This window comes from Cherax quadricarinatus, chromosome 98 (genome assembly GCF_038502225.1).
Source record: "Cherax quadricarinatus isolate ZL_2023a chromosome 98, ASM3850222v1, whole genome shotgun sequence".
In the NCBI taxonomy this organism is placed as follows: Eukaryota; Metazoa; Arthropoda; class Malacostraca; order Decapoda; family Parastacidae; genus Cherax; species Cherax quadricarinatus.
The window spans coordinates 9,341,655-9,355,519 of NC_091389.1; the positions used below are offsets into that span (position 1 = coordinate 9,341,655).

Here is a 13,865-nt window from a genome sequence, read left to right on the forward strand (position 1 = left end):
TGTACACTGAAGTCTGACTGAATGTATACTGAAGTCTGACTGAATGTATACTGGGGTCTGGCTGAATGTATACTGAAGTCTGACTAAATGTATACTGAAGTCTGGCTGAATGTACACTGAAGTCTGACTGAATGTATACTGAAGTCTGGCTGAATGTATACTGGGGTCTGGCTGAATGTATACTGAAGTCTGACTGAATGTATACTGAAGTCTGGCTGAATGTATACTGAAGTCTGACTGAATGTATACTGAAGTCTGACTGAATGTATACTGAAGTCTGGCTGAATGTACACTGAAGTCTGACTGAATGTACACTGAAGTCTGACTGAATGTACACTGAAGTCTGACTGAATGTATACTGGGGTCTGAAATGCATACTTGGGTCTGAAATGCATACTGGGGTCTGAAATGCATACTGGGGTCTGAAATGCATACTGGGGTCTGAAATGCATACTGGGGTCTGAAATGCATACTGGGGTCTGAAATGCATACTGGGGTCTGAAATGCATACTGGGGTCTGAAATGCATACTGGGATTTGAATAAATGCATACTGGGGTCTGAAATGCATACTGGGGTCTGAAATGCATACTGGGATTTGAATAAATGCATACTGGGGTCTGAAATGCATACTGGGGTCTGAAAAGCATACTGGGGTCTGAAATGCATACTGGAATTTGAATAAATGCATACTGGGGTCTGAAATGTATACTGGGAGTTAAATGAATGCATACTGGGGTCTGAAATGTATACTGGGAGTTAAATGAATGCATACTGGGGTCTGAAATGTATACTGGGAGTTAAATGAATGCATACTGGGGTCTGAAATGCATACTGGGATTTGAATAAATGCATACTGGGGTCTGAAATGCATACTGGGATCTGAATAAATGCATACTGGGGTCTGAAATGTATACTGGGATTTGAATAAATGCATACTGGGGTCTGAAATGCATACTGGGATTTGAATAAATGCATACTGGGGTCTGAAATGCATACTGGGATTTGAATAAATGCATACTGGGGTCTGAAATGCATACTGGAATTTGAATAAATGCATACTGGGGTCTGAAATGCATACTGGGATTTGAATAAATGCATACTGGGGTCTGAAATGCATACTGGGATTTGAATAAATGCATACTGGGGTCTGAAATGCATACTGGGGTCTGAAAAGCATACTGGGGTCTGAAATGCATACTGGAATTTGAATAAATGCATACTGGGGTCTGAATGAATGCTTTCATATAATGAGGTCGAAACCTACCATTATTACAGCGAGTGCAGACCCTGGAGGTGAGACTGAATAATTCAGTGATGTACGCATACACTCTGTACAACGTCCCACAAGCGCTCCGAGCAAGAAGGCTTGAGAAGGTGATATCAACAAACCCTTCGTCCACAACTGAAAAAAAAAATTATAAATTATTTCTAAGTTACCATTATAAAATGATTATCATTACATTAAGTAACCCCTTCTCCTGTATATATTACTAAATTTAAAAGAAGAAACATTCATTTTTCTTTTTGGGTCACCCTGTCTCGGTGGGATATGGCTGGTTTGCTAGAAGAAAGAAAATTACTACATTATAGTAATAGGGAAGCACTAAGCCCATAGGGGTCATACAATGCCTGGAGAGTAATGAAATTGGATCTAAGGGAAGTACACGTACAGGTCTAAATTCTCTCTGTCCTCCCTCTTCGAAGAGACGTGGAAATAACACAAAGGCAATATCAAAATGTTTTTTTTGTATAAGGTGTTTTGGGAAGCAAACTAGCATCCTTACAATAACAAGTTTACAATATACTGACTTAGCCACAAAGTGAAAAAAAAAAAAAAATTTTGGTTCACAGAACTCCTTACCCAACTCATTACAGTAAAGCTGAGATGTAACGGTGACCCGGTGGCCTGGTGGCTAGTGGTCCGGTGGCCTGGTGGCTAGTGGTCCGGTGGCCTGGTGGCTAAAGCTCCCGCTTCACACACGGAGGGCCCGGGTTCGATTCCCGGCGGGTGGAAACATTTCGACACGTTTCCTTACATCTGTTGTCCTGTTCACCTAGCAGCAAATAGGTACCTGGGTGTTAGTCGACTGGTGTGGGTCGCATCCTGGGGGACAAGATTAAGGACCCCAATGGAAATAAGTTAGACAGTCCTCGATGACGCACTGACTTTCCTGGGTGGCTAACCCTCCGGGGTTAAAAATCTGAACGAAATCTCTCTCTTAACGGAGTAATGGGGGTGCGGGAGCAGGTGGCCGGTAATAGCAACTGCGGTGGATGATAAGGTAAGATTGTTCAAGTGACTATTAATAAATGTAATTCTGTAACTACTGAAACCTGTTAAATCCTGGACGTACTAATGGGCGATTGACGGAGTATCCGTCAAATTGTGTTATATATATATAAAAAAAAAAGGCATGCAACTAAATACTTATACAGTGGACCCTCGCATAACGATATTAATTGGTACCCGAGAACGAATATCGTTAAGCGAGTTTTTTAACGTTATCCGAGGGAAAATATTAGCATTAAAAGTATCGTTATGCGAATTTAACGTTATGTGATGCCAACATTATGCGAGGGTCCACTATATAGCATTGTACACTGTTTACAGATTTTTTTTTACAAACCGGCTATATCCCACCACGGCAGGGTGACCTGAAAAGAAAAACCAAACGAAAGAAAAAAGTTTCTTCTTAAATTTAGTAATTCATACAGGAGAAGGTGTTACTAGCACCTTCCTCCCTGATTTACCTTTATTCATTTAAATTTAGATAGCAATGACCACTGTTTATGGAAGACTGATATACCATCATAAATACTGAAAATAAAGGACTTACATTGTTTTTTTTTTTTATTATTAACACATCGGCTGATTCCCACCAAGGCAGGGTGGCCCGAAAAAGAAAAACTTTCACCATCATTCACTCCATCACTGTCTTGCCAGAAGGGTGCTTTACACTAGTTTTTAAACTGCAACATTAACACCCCTCCTTCATTTACTATTGTCCAGAATTTTTTTTTTATTAACACTCTGGCCAATTCCCACCAAGGCAGGGTGGCCCGAAAAAGAAAAATTTTCACCATCATTCACTCCATCACTGTCTTGCCAGAAGGGTGCTTTACACTACAGTTATAAAACTGCAGCATTAACACCCCTTACATGTACAATTTATTTCTAAAGTCTATTATAGTTAAGTTTTACTGAACCTTCACAAAATGGTGATAAACAGGGTGCTTTAAAAAGATAGACCCAATTTAGAGCGGTATACTTTGAAATTGGTTCCATCCTTTTGAAACACCCTGTATAATGTTATATAGTACATATAAGCAATGAATTAGTTATTGCCTTTTTAACTCTCAAACTGTCCAAATGTACAGTGGACCCCCGCATAACGATCACCTCCGAATGTGACCAATTATGTAAGTGTATTTATGTAAGAGCGTTTGTACGTGTATGTTTGGGGGTCTGAAATGGACTAATCTACTTCACAATATTCCTTATGGGAACAAATTCAGTCAGTACTGGCACCTGAACATACTTCTGGAGTGAAAAAATATCGTTAACCGGGGGTCCACTGTAGATCTGTGTTCACTCACATAGTGCTTCGAACGTAGATCTACATTTTGTTTTTACATAAAGCATGTAAAATTGAACGTAGATCTACGTTCAGAGCAGTACGCGAGTGAACGTAGATCTACGTTCGGAGCAGTACGCGAGTGAACGTAGATCTACGTTCGGAGCAGTACGCGAGTGAATGTAGATCTACGTTCAGAGCAGTACGCGAGTGAACGTAGATCTACGTTCGGAGCAGTAGGCGAGTGAACGTAGACCTACGTCTGGACAGTTTAAGGGATAAGTTTAAATTTGCCAGAGATACTGTATATAAAGGGGCTTTCTGTATGCACCCCTAAATATCATCCATCTCTGGACTAACACTATCATGCTGAAAAAAAGATTATGATAATATTAAGATGCCAGCAAATCAAAGGTTTCTTATCAACTCAAAGCCACAAAAACTAACAAATAGCTTTATGCTCCTCACCTGTTATAATTTTTTTTATGTTGGGAGTCACTGTTGTGTGTCCGGCGCTTGTAGACGGTGTCTCCATGTTGAGCTTTCGTTTTACAGGTTGTTTTTTGCGAAGAGGGATGTTCTCTGAAAGTGTTTGGAAATGAGAGATACCAGCCATCTTACAAAATTAAAATAAAATTCTTTCTTTCTTTCTTTCAACACACCGGCCGTATCCCACCCAAGCAGGGTGGCCCAAAAAGAAAAACGAAAGTTTCTCTTAAATTTAGTAATTTATACGGGAGAAGGGGTTACTAGCCCCTTGCTCACTAAAATAAATTATAAGAATAATAATTATATTAATATACAGTGGTACCACGAGTTACGACCGGCTCCCAACTCGAACAATTATGTAAGTGCTTTTGTAAGTGTATTTTTGGGGGTCTGAAACGGACTAATCTAATTTATTATTCCTTATGGGAACAAATTCGTTTGGTAATGGCACTTGAACAACCTTCTGGAACGAATTATGGCCGAAACTTGGGGTACCACTGTGATAATAATAACTTTTTTTAATGTGGTGGCTGTCTCTAATCGTGGCAGGGTGACCCGAAAAAGAAATACTTTCACCATCATTCACACTATCACTGTCTTGCCAGAGGTGTGCAGATACGACAGTTTAGATGTCACTCTAAACAGCAATTAACTTACAATTATTAGAACAGTATGTAACATTTAAGTGAAACAAGCATTACAGAATAAAAGTCAATACTGTGGCTCAAACAACTCGCAAATGATCCACACTTTCGGAGACGTAATTTTGCTTATTTCAGTCCACTGTGGACCAATATTGAGTTACAACCTGTGACCTGATAACAGACTACATCTGTTTCCTTTCCCAAGTGTGGACTATTTGTTAATATATTCAATGTTAATTACTGAGTAACAAAAAGGCACAATACCGGGACTGGAACAATACACAACTAACCCACACATAGGACCAAAATGTCGTCATAAGCTCCTTTCTCCTATGTGTGGGTTATTTGTGTATTAACTACTAAAGCTATTGAGGCCATAACTGGGAAAGGAAGATTATGATATTCATGGGGAAGTACAAAATGTGTAGGGGTAATACAGCACCTCAAAAATTTGAGGTAATTACAGTAATAAAGTTAGAGTGGCTTTATATCAATGGTATACAATAACGACAAGTTGAATTAGACACGTGAGACACCTGGGTATATTTGTCATGGTAAAGATGCTGGTTGACAAAACACCTACATATAAACATAAGCAGGTGTTGTGAATGTCTAATTCATAGTGCCTGGAAAATGGGAGGCAGTCAAATTTGATCCAAGGGGAAAGATAGCTCTGATATCTTGAATCAAGAGCCCTTCACCAATAACTGGTCAAACTGTCCAGCTTGCAGTACAAGTATCTACATACAGTAGGGCCCCGCTTTATGGCATTCCGCTAATACGGCGATGTCAAACTATGACCAAAATTTGCTATATGGCAAGCGGTCTTTCAAATACGGCACCCCCATCCGGTTTGTTTACATTCTCCATAACCACATCTATTATGTCAGGAAATTTTCCAAAATTTCAAGTGTTTTAAAGTTACTGCGTATTTTATATGTACTCTGATAATTATACTTATGTGTACCTGTACCTAAATATACTTACATACTGTGCTAGTGTGCAGGTACACATTAAAATCGCTAAGTCTCTCTCTTCTCATGACGCCAATACTACGTAATAATAATCACTCTTGGGCACACTAATTGTCTTATTTTACATTATTATAGGCATTTTCATTAATCCATCTATGATATTTTCCTCAAAATTATATATGAAACCCATAACGTAGCATATAAACATGATACATACACTCACAGAATAAAAATTAACGTAAATATGAGATTTGTTTACAAAGCAGCTGTGTAGGTAGTGTCGGAAGAATTACGTTTTCTCTAGTCAAACTGGGGGATAACTGTAGAAAAATGTTCTTTTCATATGCCTTTACTCTATAGCAATTCACGACCCTTGTGGGTTTAGTGCTTTTTATTATAATAATAATAATAATATTATTATTATTATTATTATTATTAATATTATTATCTTCATTCACTCTAAAAATGGTGTGTTGCTGTTTGTTTATTCTGAACTAATTTGTACAACTTGTACACAATGTAAGAGTATTTGTATTGTGAGGTAATTATTATTATACAAAAATATTGAGGTAAATGTTTTACAAACTCTTACAAACGTACGTGAATGAACTAAAAGTAGACACATATTAATACGCATTTATTTCGCCTGACCAAGTGATCGTCCACTACCTGTTCAGTTTGTGTTCTTACATTGTCTGAACTCTGTATCTCATTCTCTCTCTCGTTTACTCTTTCGTTAACTAGTTGGCTCTCATTGACGATGGCGTCTAAGGTTAGCTGTGATAAAAAGAGAAGTCGTAAGCCTCTTGCTTTAAGTTAGAGGATGATGGTGTGCCATTCTGATTCTATTCAATAAACAACCTGCCACTCACCTCTCACACATTAATATTAATATTTTAAGGTAAGTAATAAGTGTACTCTGTGTGTATCTTACCTTTTATTGTGTTTTTAATGCCTATTTCTATTGCTAACTTTGACGTTGGTGAGGGGCTCTTGATTTAGGGAATTGGATCTGTGCTCCAGTTCCCCGAATTAAGCCTGAATGCCTTCCACATCCCCCCCCCCCACAGGTGCTGTATAATCCTATGGGTTTAGCGCTTCCCCCTTGATTATAATAATAATAATATTGCTAACTTAATATAAGTTAGTGTAAACTTGTTGTCTGGCATTTATTGCATACTTTATGTGTGCTCTGATAATAATGCTTGTAGAGCTGTGTGGTAGCCGGGTGGAGGGACAACATTACATTTTCTCTGCTCAGCCATCAGAGAAAACGTGTATGAATCTGCGTTGGCCCAGCCACTCCCCCACTTCGCTTTTGTTTACAATTTTCGGCATGAATTATTCATCACTTCTCCCTTCGTTTATGATGGCACCTAAAGGTAGTTGTTAGAAATGATTAAATTCAGTGAACAAGGTATGTTGATGTTAATAATATGGCTCTGGGCCACAGTGTAGGTAGCCGGTAGGCGTAGCCCAGGCTACACCTACCGGCTACATACACTGACTTCCTACAAATAAATACTACTCACCTCTCTTCCTATATTAAGACTACACATATTTTAAGGTAAATAATGAGTGTACTGTATGTGTATTTTGCCTCTCTGGGATGTTTTAAATATCGTATATTAAGTATGAGACGGGGAGCCAGGGCTACCTACACCTGGGCTACCTGCACCTGACTTCCTACAAATAAGTACTACTCACCTCTCTCCCTACATTAAGATTACAAATACTTTAAGAAAAGTAATGAGTGTACTGTGAATGTGTTTTATTTTGTGTGTTTTTAATGCCTAGTTCTGTTACTAACTCTATATAATTTAGTGTAAACTTGTTGTCTGGCATTTATATGGATTTATACATGGAAAAAATGGCGTTCTGCCTTCCGGCGATGTCTGCTTTCCGGCGACAGCCTGGAACCTAACCCACCGTATAAGTGGGGCCCTACTGTACAATGAATAACTTGTCAAACTGTCCAGCTTGCAGTACTAGTATCTACATATAATAACTAGACAAGGCCTTACTGCTTGTGGGAACACGTATCTTCGTAGAACAAGGCATGGTCGAAGGTTTGAGGACTACACCACTCTTCTCACCACTGCAACCACTGTCAGAAGTAGGTATACCCACATTGCCAGAGTGATCATCTGTGCCAGAAAACACATTTCATTATGACTCCACAGATATGACAAATGTGGAGTCCCTAAATATCTTCCTTTGCTCAAGCACAGATATATAACTGCAGGCAGCTATTACAGCCTCTCCTCACTTAGTGACGTACTCACTTATTGTTGACTCGGACTTACGACGGGCTCTCTGACCAGTATGCATACCTAAATAATGTATATTAGAGCTGATTTCCTAAATTCTGTTTATTACAATATACAGTACACTACTGTATAAACATTTAAAAATATACCAGAAATATTATAAATGGTGCAAAGATGACATTAAAACAATATCTAAGATGGTTGACACAAACCCACTACCATTATAGTATGCTCCTCACTTAGTGACGAATTTGTTTACTGATGTGGTCTTAGGAACGGAACTCCGTCATTAAGTGAGGAGAGGCGGTACTATGAGTACACAAAATAAGAGATGGGGAACTTGAGCCATGGCTCATGCATGTAGCTCACCCAACACTTTAACCGTGCTATACGCACACACAGTTCAATTTCCATCCATTCAATGTTTATTTGTCAACAGTCATTTATTACGGCTTATTTTGGATCTATCCGCTACTATGTTCTAAAGAAACCTCTAAACTCTTAACATTGTTACAAATTTTGGTGATTTACTGGGTTGCTACGTAAGTACTGGTAGCATGTACTGCAGTAGTTTGTAGGGTTAATTTTTTTTATTATTAACACACTGGCTGTTTCCCACCCAGGCAGGGTGACTCAAAAGAAGAAGAAACACTTTCATCATCATTCACTCCATCTCTGTCTTGCAAGAAGTGCATCTACACTACTGTTAAAAAACTGCAACATATCAACACCCCTCCTTCAGAGTGCACGCAATGTATGTATGTATTGGTATTGACTGGGGTGCTAAGTAGATACTGGTAACATTTACCAGTGGTAAAAATAGGTACAGTAACAATGACCAGGATGGTAAAAATAGGTACTGGTAGTATATCCTCTCCAACTTACACTTCACATTTCTTGTTCAGCAGATACTGGTCCTTCAAGAACTAGCAATAACACTTACCTCCAGTGACTGCAGGTTGAGCTAGAGGTTGAAAGGAGCTCTGGGTGTTGGAGGTCACGTCTGAAGGAATTTCCGAGTTCTCCGTTTCCATGTTATTATCTGAAATAAACACGAGGCCATAATATGCGAATGCTGGTGAAAGGAAGTATTGTTTTGATGTGATTGTAACAAAGAACAATTCTGTAAACGAACAACCTTTGTCCACTGTTTCCGAATTAAATGGCCCAAAAGATTTTGTCCTGTGCAAGTGCTCTTATAAAGCTCACCTATAAAGTGCAACTGTTTGTGAAAGAAACTGAAAAAGCCCATCGAAAATTTAATATCACCTACTACGATCTTCTCATATATTATTATTATAATTATTTTCCAATAAAACACATGAGATGAATATTTCTTAAAATGAAAAAACATACTGATAAAACCCTATGTAAGACAAATTGTGACAATTTTACTAGATGATTTAGATTTTTGCCACCGAAGTGGCTAGTTTATTGTGCACCCCAGGATGGACATGGGGTGCATAATACACTAACCACTATGGCGACAAAATCTAAAAAATCTTGTATTTTGCATCCCTAGTTTGTCAGCCAGGGGGCCTTTCTAAACCACAGAACAGGTGGGGGTTCAAACTCATGACAGGGGAATACTAAACCTTGAAGGGAAGTTCTGTGACTCGTTTGCAATCATGCTGTTACGAGTGAGTCCCTGGCCCTTCAATACAAAGCTGAATACTACAAGTCCTTGACTTACAAACATGCTGAGAATCTTCTGTATTGCGCATATCATTCTGTACATCATTATCATACACAATTCAGGATGTCCCCAATATGTTTGTAATTCAAGGACTTACTGTACTAACCTTGAGTGGCTGCAACTCGAGGCTGAGATTGAGGGGAGATCTGGGTGCTGGAGGGCAATTTTGAAGGGAATACCACACTCTCATCCTCGGTGTTATCTGAAATTAACAAATGAATTCAATTTTTTTGGTTTATCTTTGACGAGTTATAAGAATTTTTCTACCCCAAGAGTCTGGTCTTGGTCCAGGTTTGTCTGATGCATGCCTGATGAGCCTGGCTCATACCTAGTGAGCCTGACCCTTGCCTGACGAGCCTGGCTCATACCTAGTGAGCCTGACTCTTGCCTGATGAGCCTGGCTCATACCTAGTGAGCCTGACTCTTGCCTGATGAGCCTGGCTCATACCTAGTGAGCCTGACTCTTGCCTGATGAGCCTGGCTCATACCTAGTGAGCCTGACCCTTGCCTGACAAGCCTGGCTCATACCTAGTGAGCCTGACTCTTGCCTGATGAGCCTGGCTCATACCTAGTGAGCCTGGCTCATACCTAGCGAGCCTGACTCTTGCCTGAAGAGCCTGGCTCATACCTAGTGAGCCTGACTCTTGCCTGAAGAGACTGGCTCATACCTAGTGAGGCTGACCCTTGCCTGATGAGCCTGGCTCATACCTAGTGAGCCTGACGAGCCTGGCTCATACCTAGTGAGCCTGACCCTTGCCTGACAAGCCTGGCTCATACCTAGTGAGTCTGACCCTTGCCTGACGAGCCTGGCTCATACCTAGTGAGCCTGACCCTTGCCTGACAAGCCTGGCTCATACCTAGTGAGCCTGACCCTTGCCTGACAAGCCTGGATCATACCTAGTGAGCCTGACCCTTGCCTGACAAGCCTGGCTCATGCCTAGTGAGCCTGACCCTTGCCTGACGAGCCTGGCTCATACCTAGTGAGCCTGACCCTTGCCTGACAAGCCTGGATCATACCTAGTGAGCCTGACAAGCCTGGCTCATGCCTAGTGAGCCTGACGAGCCTGGCTCATACCTAGTGAGCCTGACCCTTGCCTGACAAGCCTGGATCATACCTAGTGAGCCTGACCCTTGCCTGACAAGCCTGGCTCATGCCTAGTGAGCCTGACCCTTGCCTGACGAGCCTGGCTCATGCCTAGTGAGCCTGACGAGCCTGGCTCATACCTAGTGAGCCTGACCCTTGCCTGACAAGCCTGGCTCATGCCTAGTGAGCCTGACCCTTGCCTGACGAGCCTGGCTCATACCTAGTGAGCCTGACCCTTGCCTGACAAGCCTGGTCCCAGGCCAGGCTCTGGGAACAGAAAAACTCTCAGAACTAATATGACAGGATAAAAATTTATACACAAAGGGTAAAAATTTACACATACGACATAAACGTTTATGTACAAGGGGTGAAAATTTATACACTTATTAATAAAATATAAAAATGTAAATACAATGTGAGATTTCCACACCCAGGGCTGCAACCAAAACATAAAAGTGAACGAAACTGAGGAATTGTAACATTTTCGCAAAAGTTGTAACTTGTCATGATTGTGACTAGACCTACCTGGAGTTCATTACCTTTGTAAATTGTGAGTTCATTACCTTTGTAAATTGTGAGTTCATTACCTCTGTAACTTGCTCAGCTATCAAAACTTTGAGGCCCAGTCCCTGGACCCATTGTGTACCTCTGTAATCTGTAAATACCTTTGTAACTTGTCATGATTGTGACTAGACCTACCTGGAGTTCATTACCTTTGTAAATTGTGAGTTCATTACCTTTGTAAATTGTGAGTTCATTACCTCTGTAACTTGCTCAGCTATCAAAACTTTGAGGCCCAGTCCCTGGACCCATTGTGTACCTCTGTAATCTGTAAATACCTTTGTAACTTGTCATGATTGTGACTAGACCTACCTGGAGTTCATTACCTTTGTAAATTGTGAGTTCATTACCTTTGTAAATTGTGAGTTCATTACCTCTGTAACTTGCTCAGCTATCAAAACTTTGAGGCCCAGTCCCTGGACCCATTATGTACCTCTGTAATCTTTTGACTACTGCCCACAGGATGGGTATGGGGGGCATAATAAACATATTAAACTAAAAAAAACTAACTAATACTGTGACAAATTCTGGCGATTTAATGGGGTGCTACATAGGTACTGGTTGCATTCACTGGGTTGGTATGTAGGTACTAATAGCTTTCACTGGGATGCTATGTAGATATTGATGGCATTTACTGGGGTACTTTGTAGATTATATTTTTTTTTATTAACACATCAGCTGTTTCCCACCACAGGGTGGCCTGAAAAAGAAAAACTTTCATCATCATTCACTCCATCACTGTCTTGCCAGATATTACAAAAACACTAGTTAGGCTTATACTAGTGCAGTAATATGAGAGTTCGGGATACTCAATAAACATAAAAAATTGATAATTTTTACTATCATATAAAAACAACCTTTGGTCTACAGGTTTTTATTTTTTTTATTATCACACTGGCCGATTCCCACCAAGGCAGGGTGGCCCGAAAAAGAAAAACTTTCACCATCATTCACTCCATCACTGTCTTGCCAGAAGGGTGCTTTACACTACAGTTTTTAAACTGCAACATTAACACCCCTCCTTCAGAGTGCAGGCACCGTACTTCCCATCTCCAGGACTCAAGTCCGGCCTGCCGGTTTCCCTGAATCCCTTCATAAATGTTACTTTGCTCACACTCCAACAGCACGTCAAGTATTCTATAATAAATAATTTTTAATATATTAACATCTGATAAAAACCTATTATCTTTGGTGCATGAGCGTGTTAGATAGGAGTGAATGGAGACGAATGGTACTTGGGTCCTGACGATCTGTTGGAGTGTGAGCAGGGTAATATTTAGTGAAGGGATTCAGGGAAACCGGTTATTTTCATATAGTCGGACTTGAGTCCTGGAAATGGGAAGTACAATGCCTGCACTTTAAAGGAGTGGTTTGGGATATTGGCAGTTTGGAGGGATATGTTGTGTATCTGTATACGTATATGCTTCTAAACTGTTGTGTTCTGAGCACCTCTGCAAAAGCAGTGATAATGTGTGAGTGTGGTGAAAGTGTTGAATGATGATGAAAGTATTTTCTTTTTGGGGATTTTCTTTCTTTTTTTCGGTCACCCTGCCTCGGTGGGAGACGACCAACTTGTTGAAAAAAAAAAAAAAATATACATGTTACAATAATAAATTATAATTAACATCTTTGTACGAATATATATATATATATAAATCCTAAAATAATAAATTATAATCAAGTCATGACCCTACCACACACAGGGTACAACGTTCCTGACACTACTGTGTCACACTCAGTCATACTACACTAGTTACACGGAGTTATACTACACTCCTTTCTCAGTATTATAACACTTTCTCTACCGTGTCACATGACACCCATGTCTGTGTTATGACGCTCCTTCTCTCCGTGTCACACGACACCCTTATCTCTGTGTCACACGACACTCCTCTACCGTGTCCACATGACACCCTTGTCTCTGCGTCACACACGCCATCTCTACTGTGTCACATGACACCCTTATCTCTGTTATAACTCTTTCTCGGCTGTGTCACCCGCATAGCGTCTTTCTCTTCAGAAGACAGCCAAACACTACACTCCCTTAGATCAGCAAAGTTCACCAAGGCCCGCAGGTCGAAGTCTGCAAAACTGGCTAGTAAAACTACAACCAAAGGCCCACAGGTAACCAAGTCCTGAGGCCCACAATAACTGAAGCCAGCAGACTAAGCGAAGCCCTCAGGTAACTGAAGTTCGCAGGAATCTGAGTGACAAGTAACTGCAGCCAGGAGGCCCGCAGTTGACTGAAGTCAGCAGTGAGTCCATAGACATCACTTTCAAATGTACTCCATGAGGTAGTTTGGTGAATACTCTCTACAAGGCCAGTAGATGTATACCATAAGATGATCTGGTTGATACTCTCTACTGCCAGTAGATGTATACCGTAAGGTGGTCAGGTGAATACTGCTTCTAAGACCAGTAGATATACACCGTAAGGTGTTCAGGTGAATACTTTCTACTACCAGTAGATGTATACCGTAAGGTGGTCTGGTAAATACTGCTTCTAAGGCCAGCTCAACAGTCCCCACAGTGGGTTTGATGACGTACCCAGTGGTACTGCAGGCCGGCAGG

General features: G+C 40.5%; 1 protein-coding gene across 10 annotated transcripts in view; it reads right to left on the reverse strand.

The window, feature by feature from the left end:
* The window catches only part of LOC128702485 (uncharacterized), a 166,904-nt gene that overhangs the window by 104,506 nt on the left and 48,533 nt on the right, over positions 1–13,865 (reverse strand). For 5 of the 10 annotated variants that reach the window (XM_070105347.1, XM_070105351.1, XM_070105348.1 and 2 more), the window contains 5 exons: positions 9,756–9,851; positions 8,897–8,995; positions 7,708–7,830; positions 4,045–4,158; positions 1,266–1,403 (listed from right to left, as the gene is read on the reverse strand). In XM_070105347.1, the coding sequence (XP_069961448.1) occupies positions 1,266–1,403; positions 4,045–4,158; positions 7,708–7,830; positions 8,897–8,995; positions 9,756–9,851 (570 nt within the window). The remainder of the gene's footprint in view (positions 1–1,265; positions 1,404–4,044; positions 4,159–7,707; positions 7,831–8,896; positions 8,996–9,755; positions 9,852–13,865) is intronic. The other 5 variants (XM_070105354.1, XM_070105353.1, XM_070105350.1 and 2 more) reach the window with 4 other exon arrangements.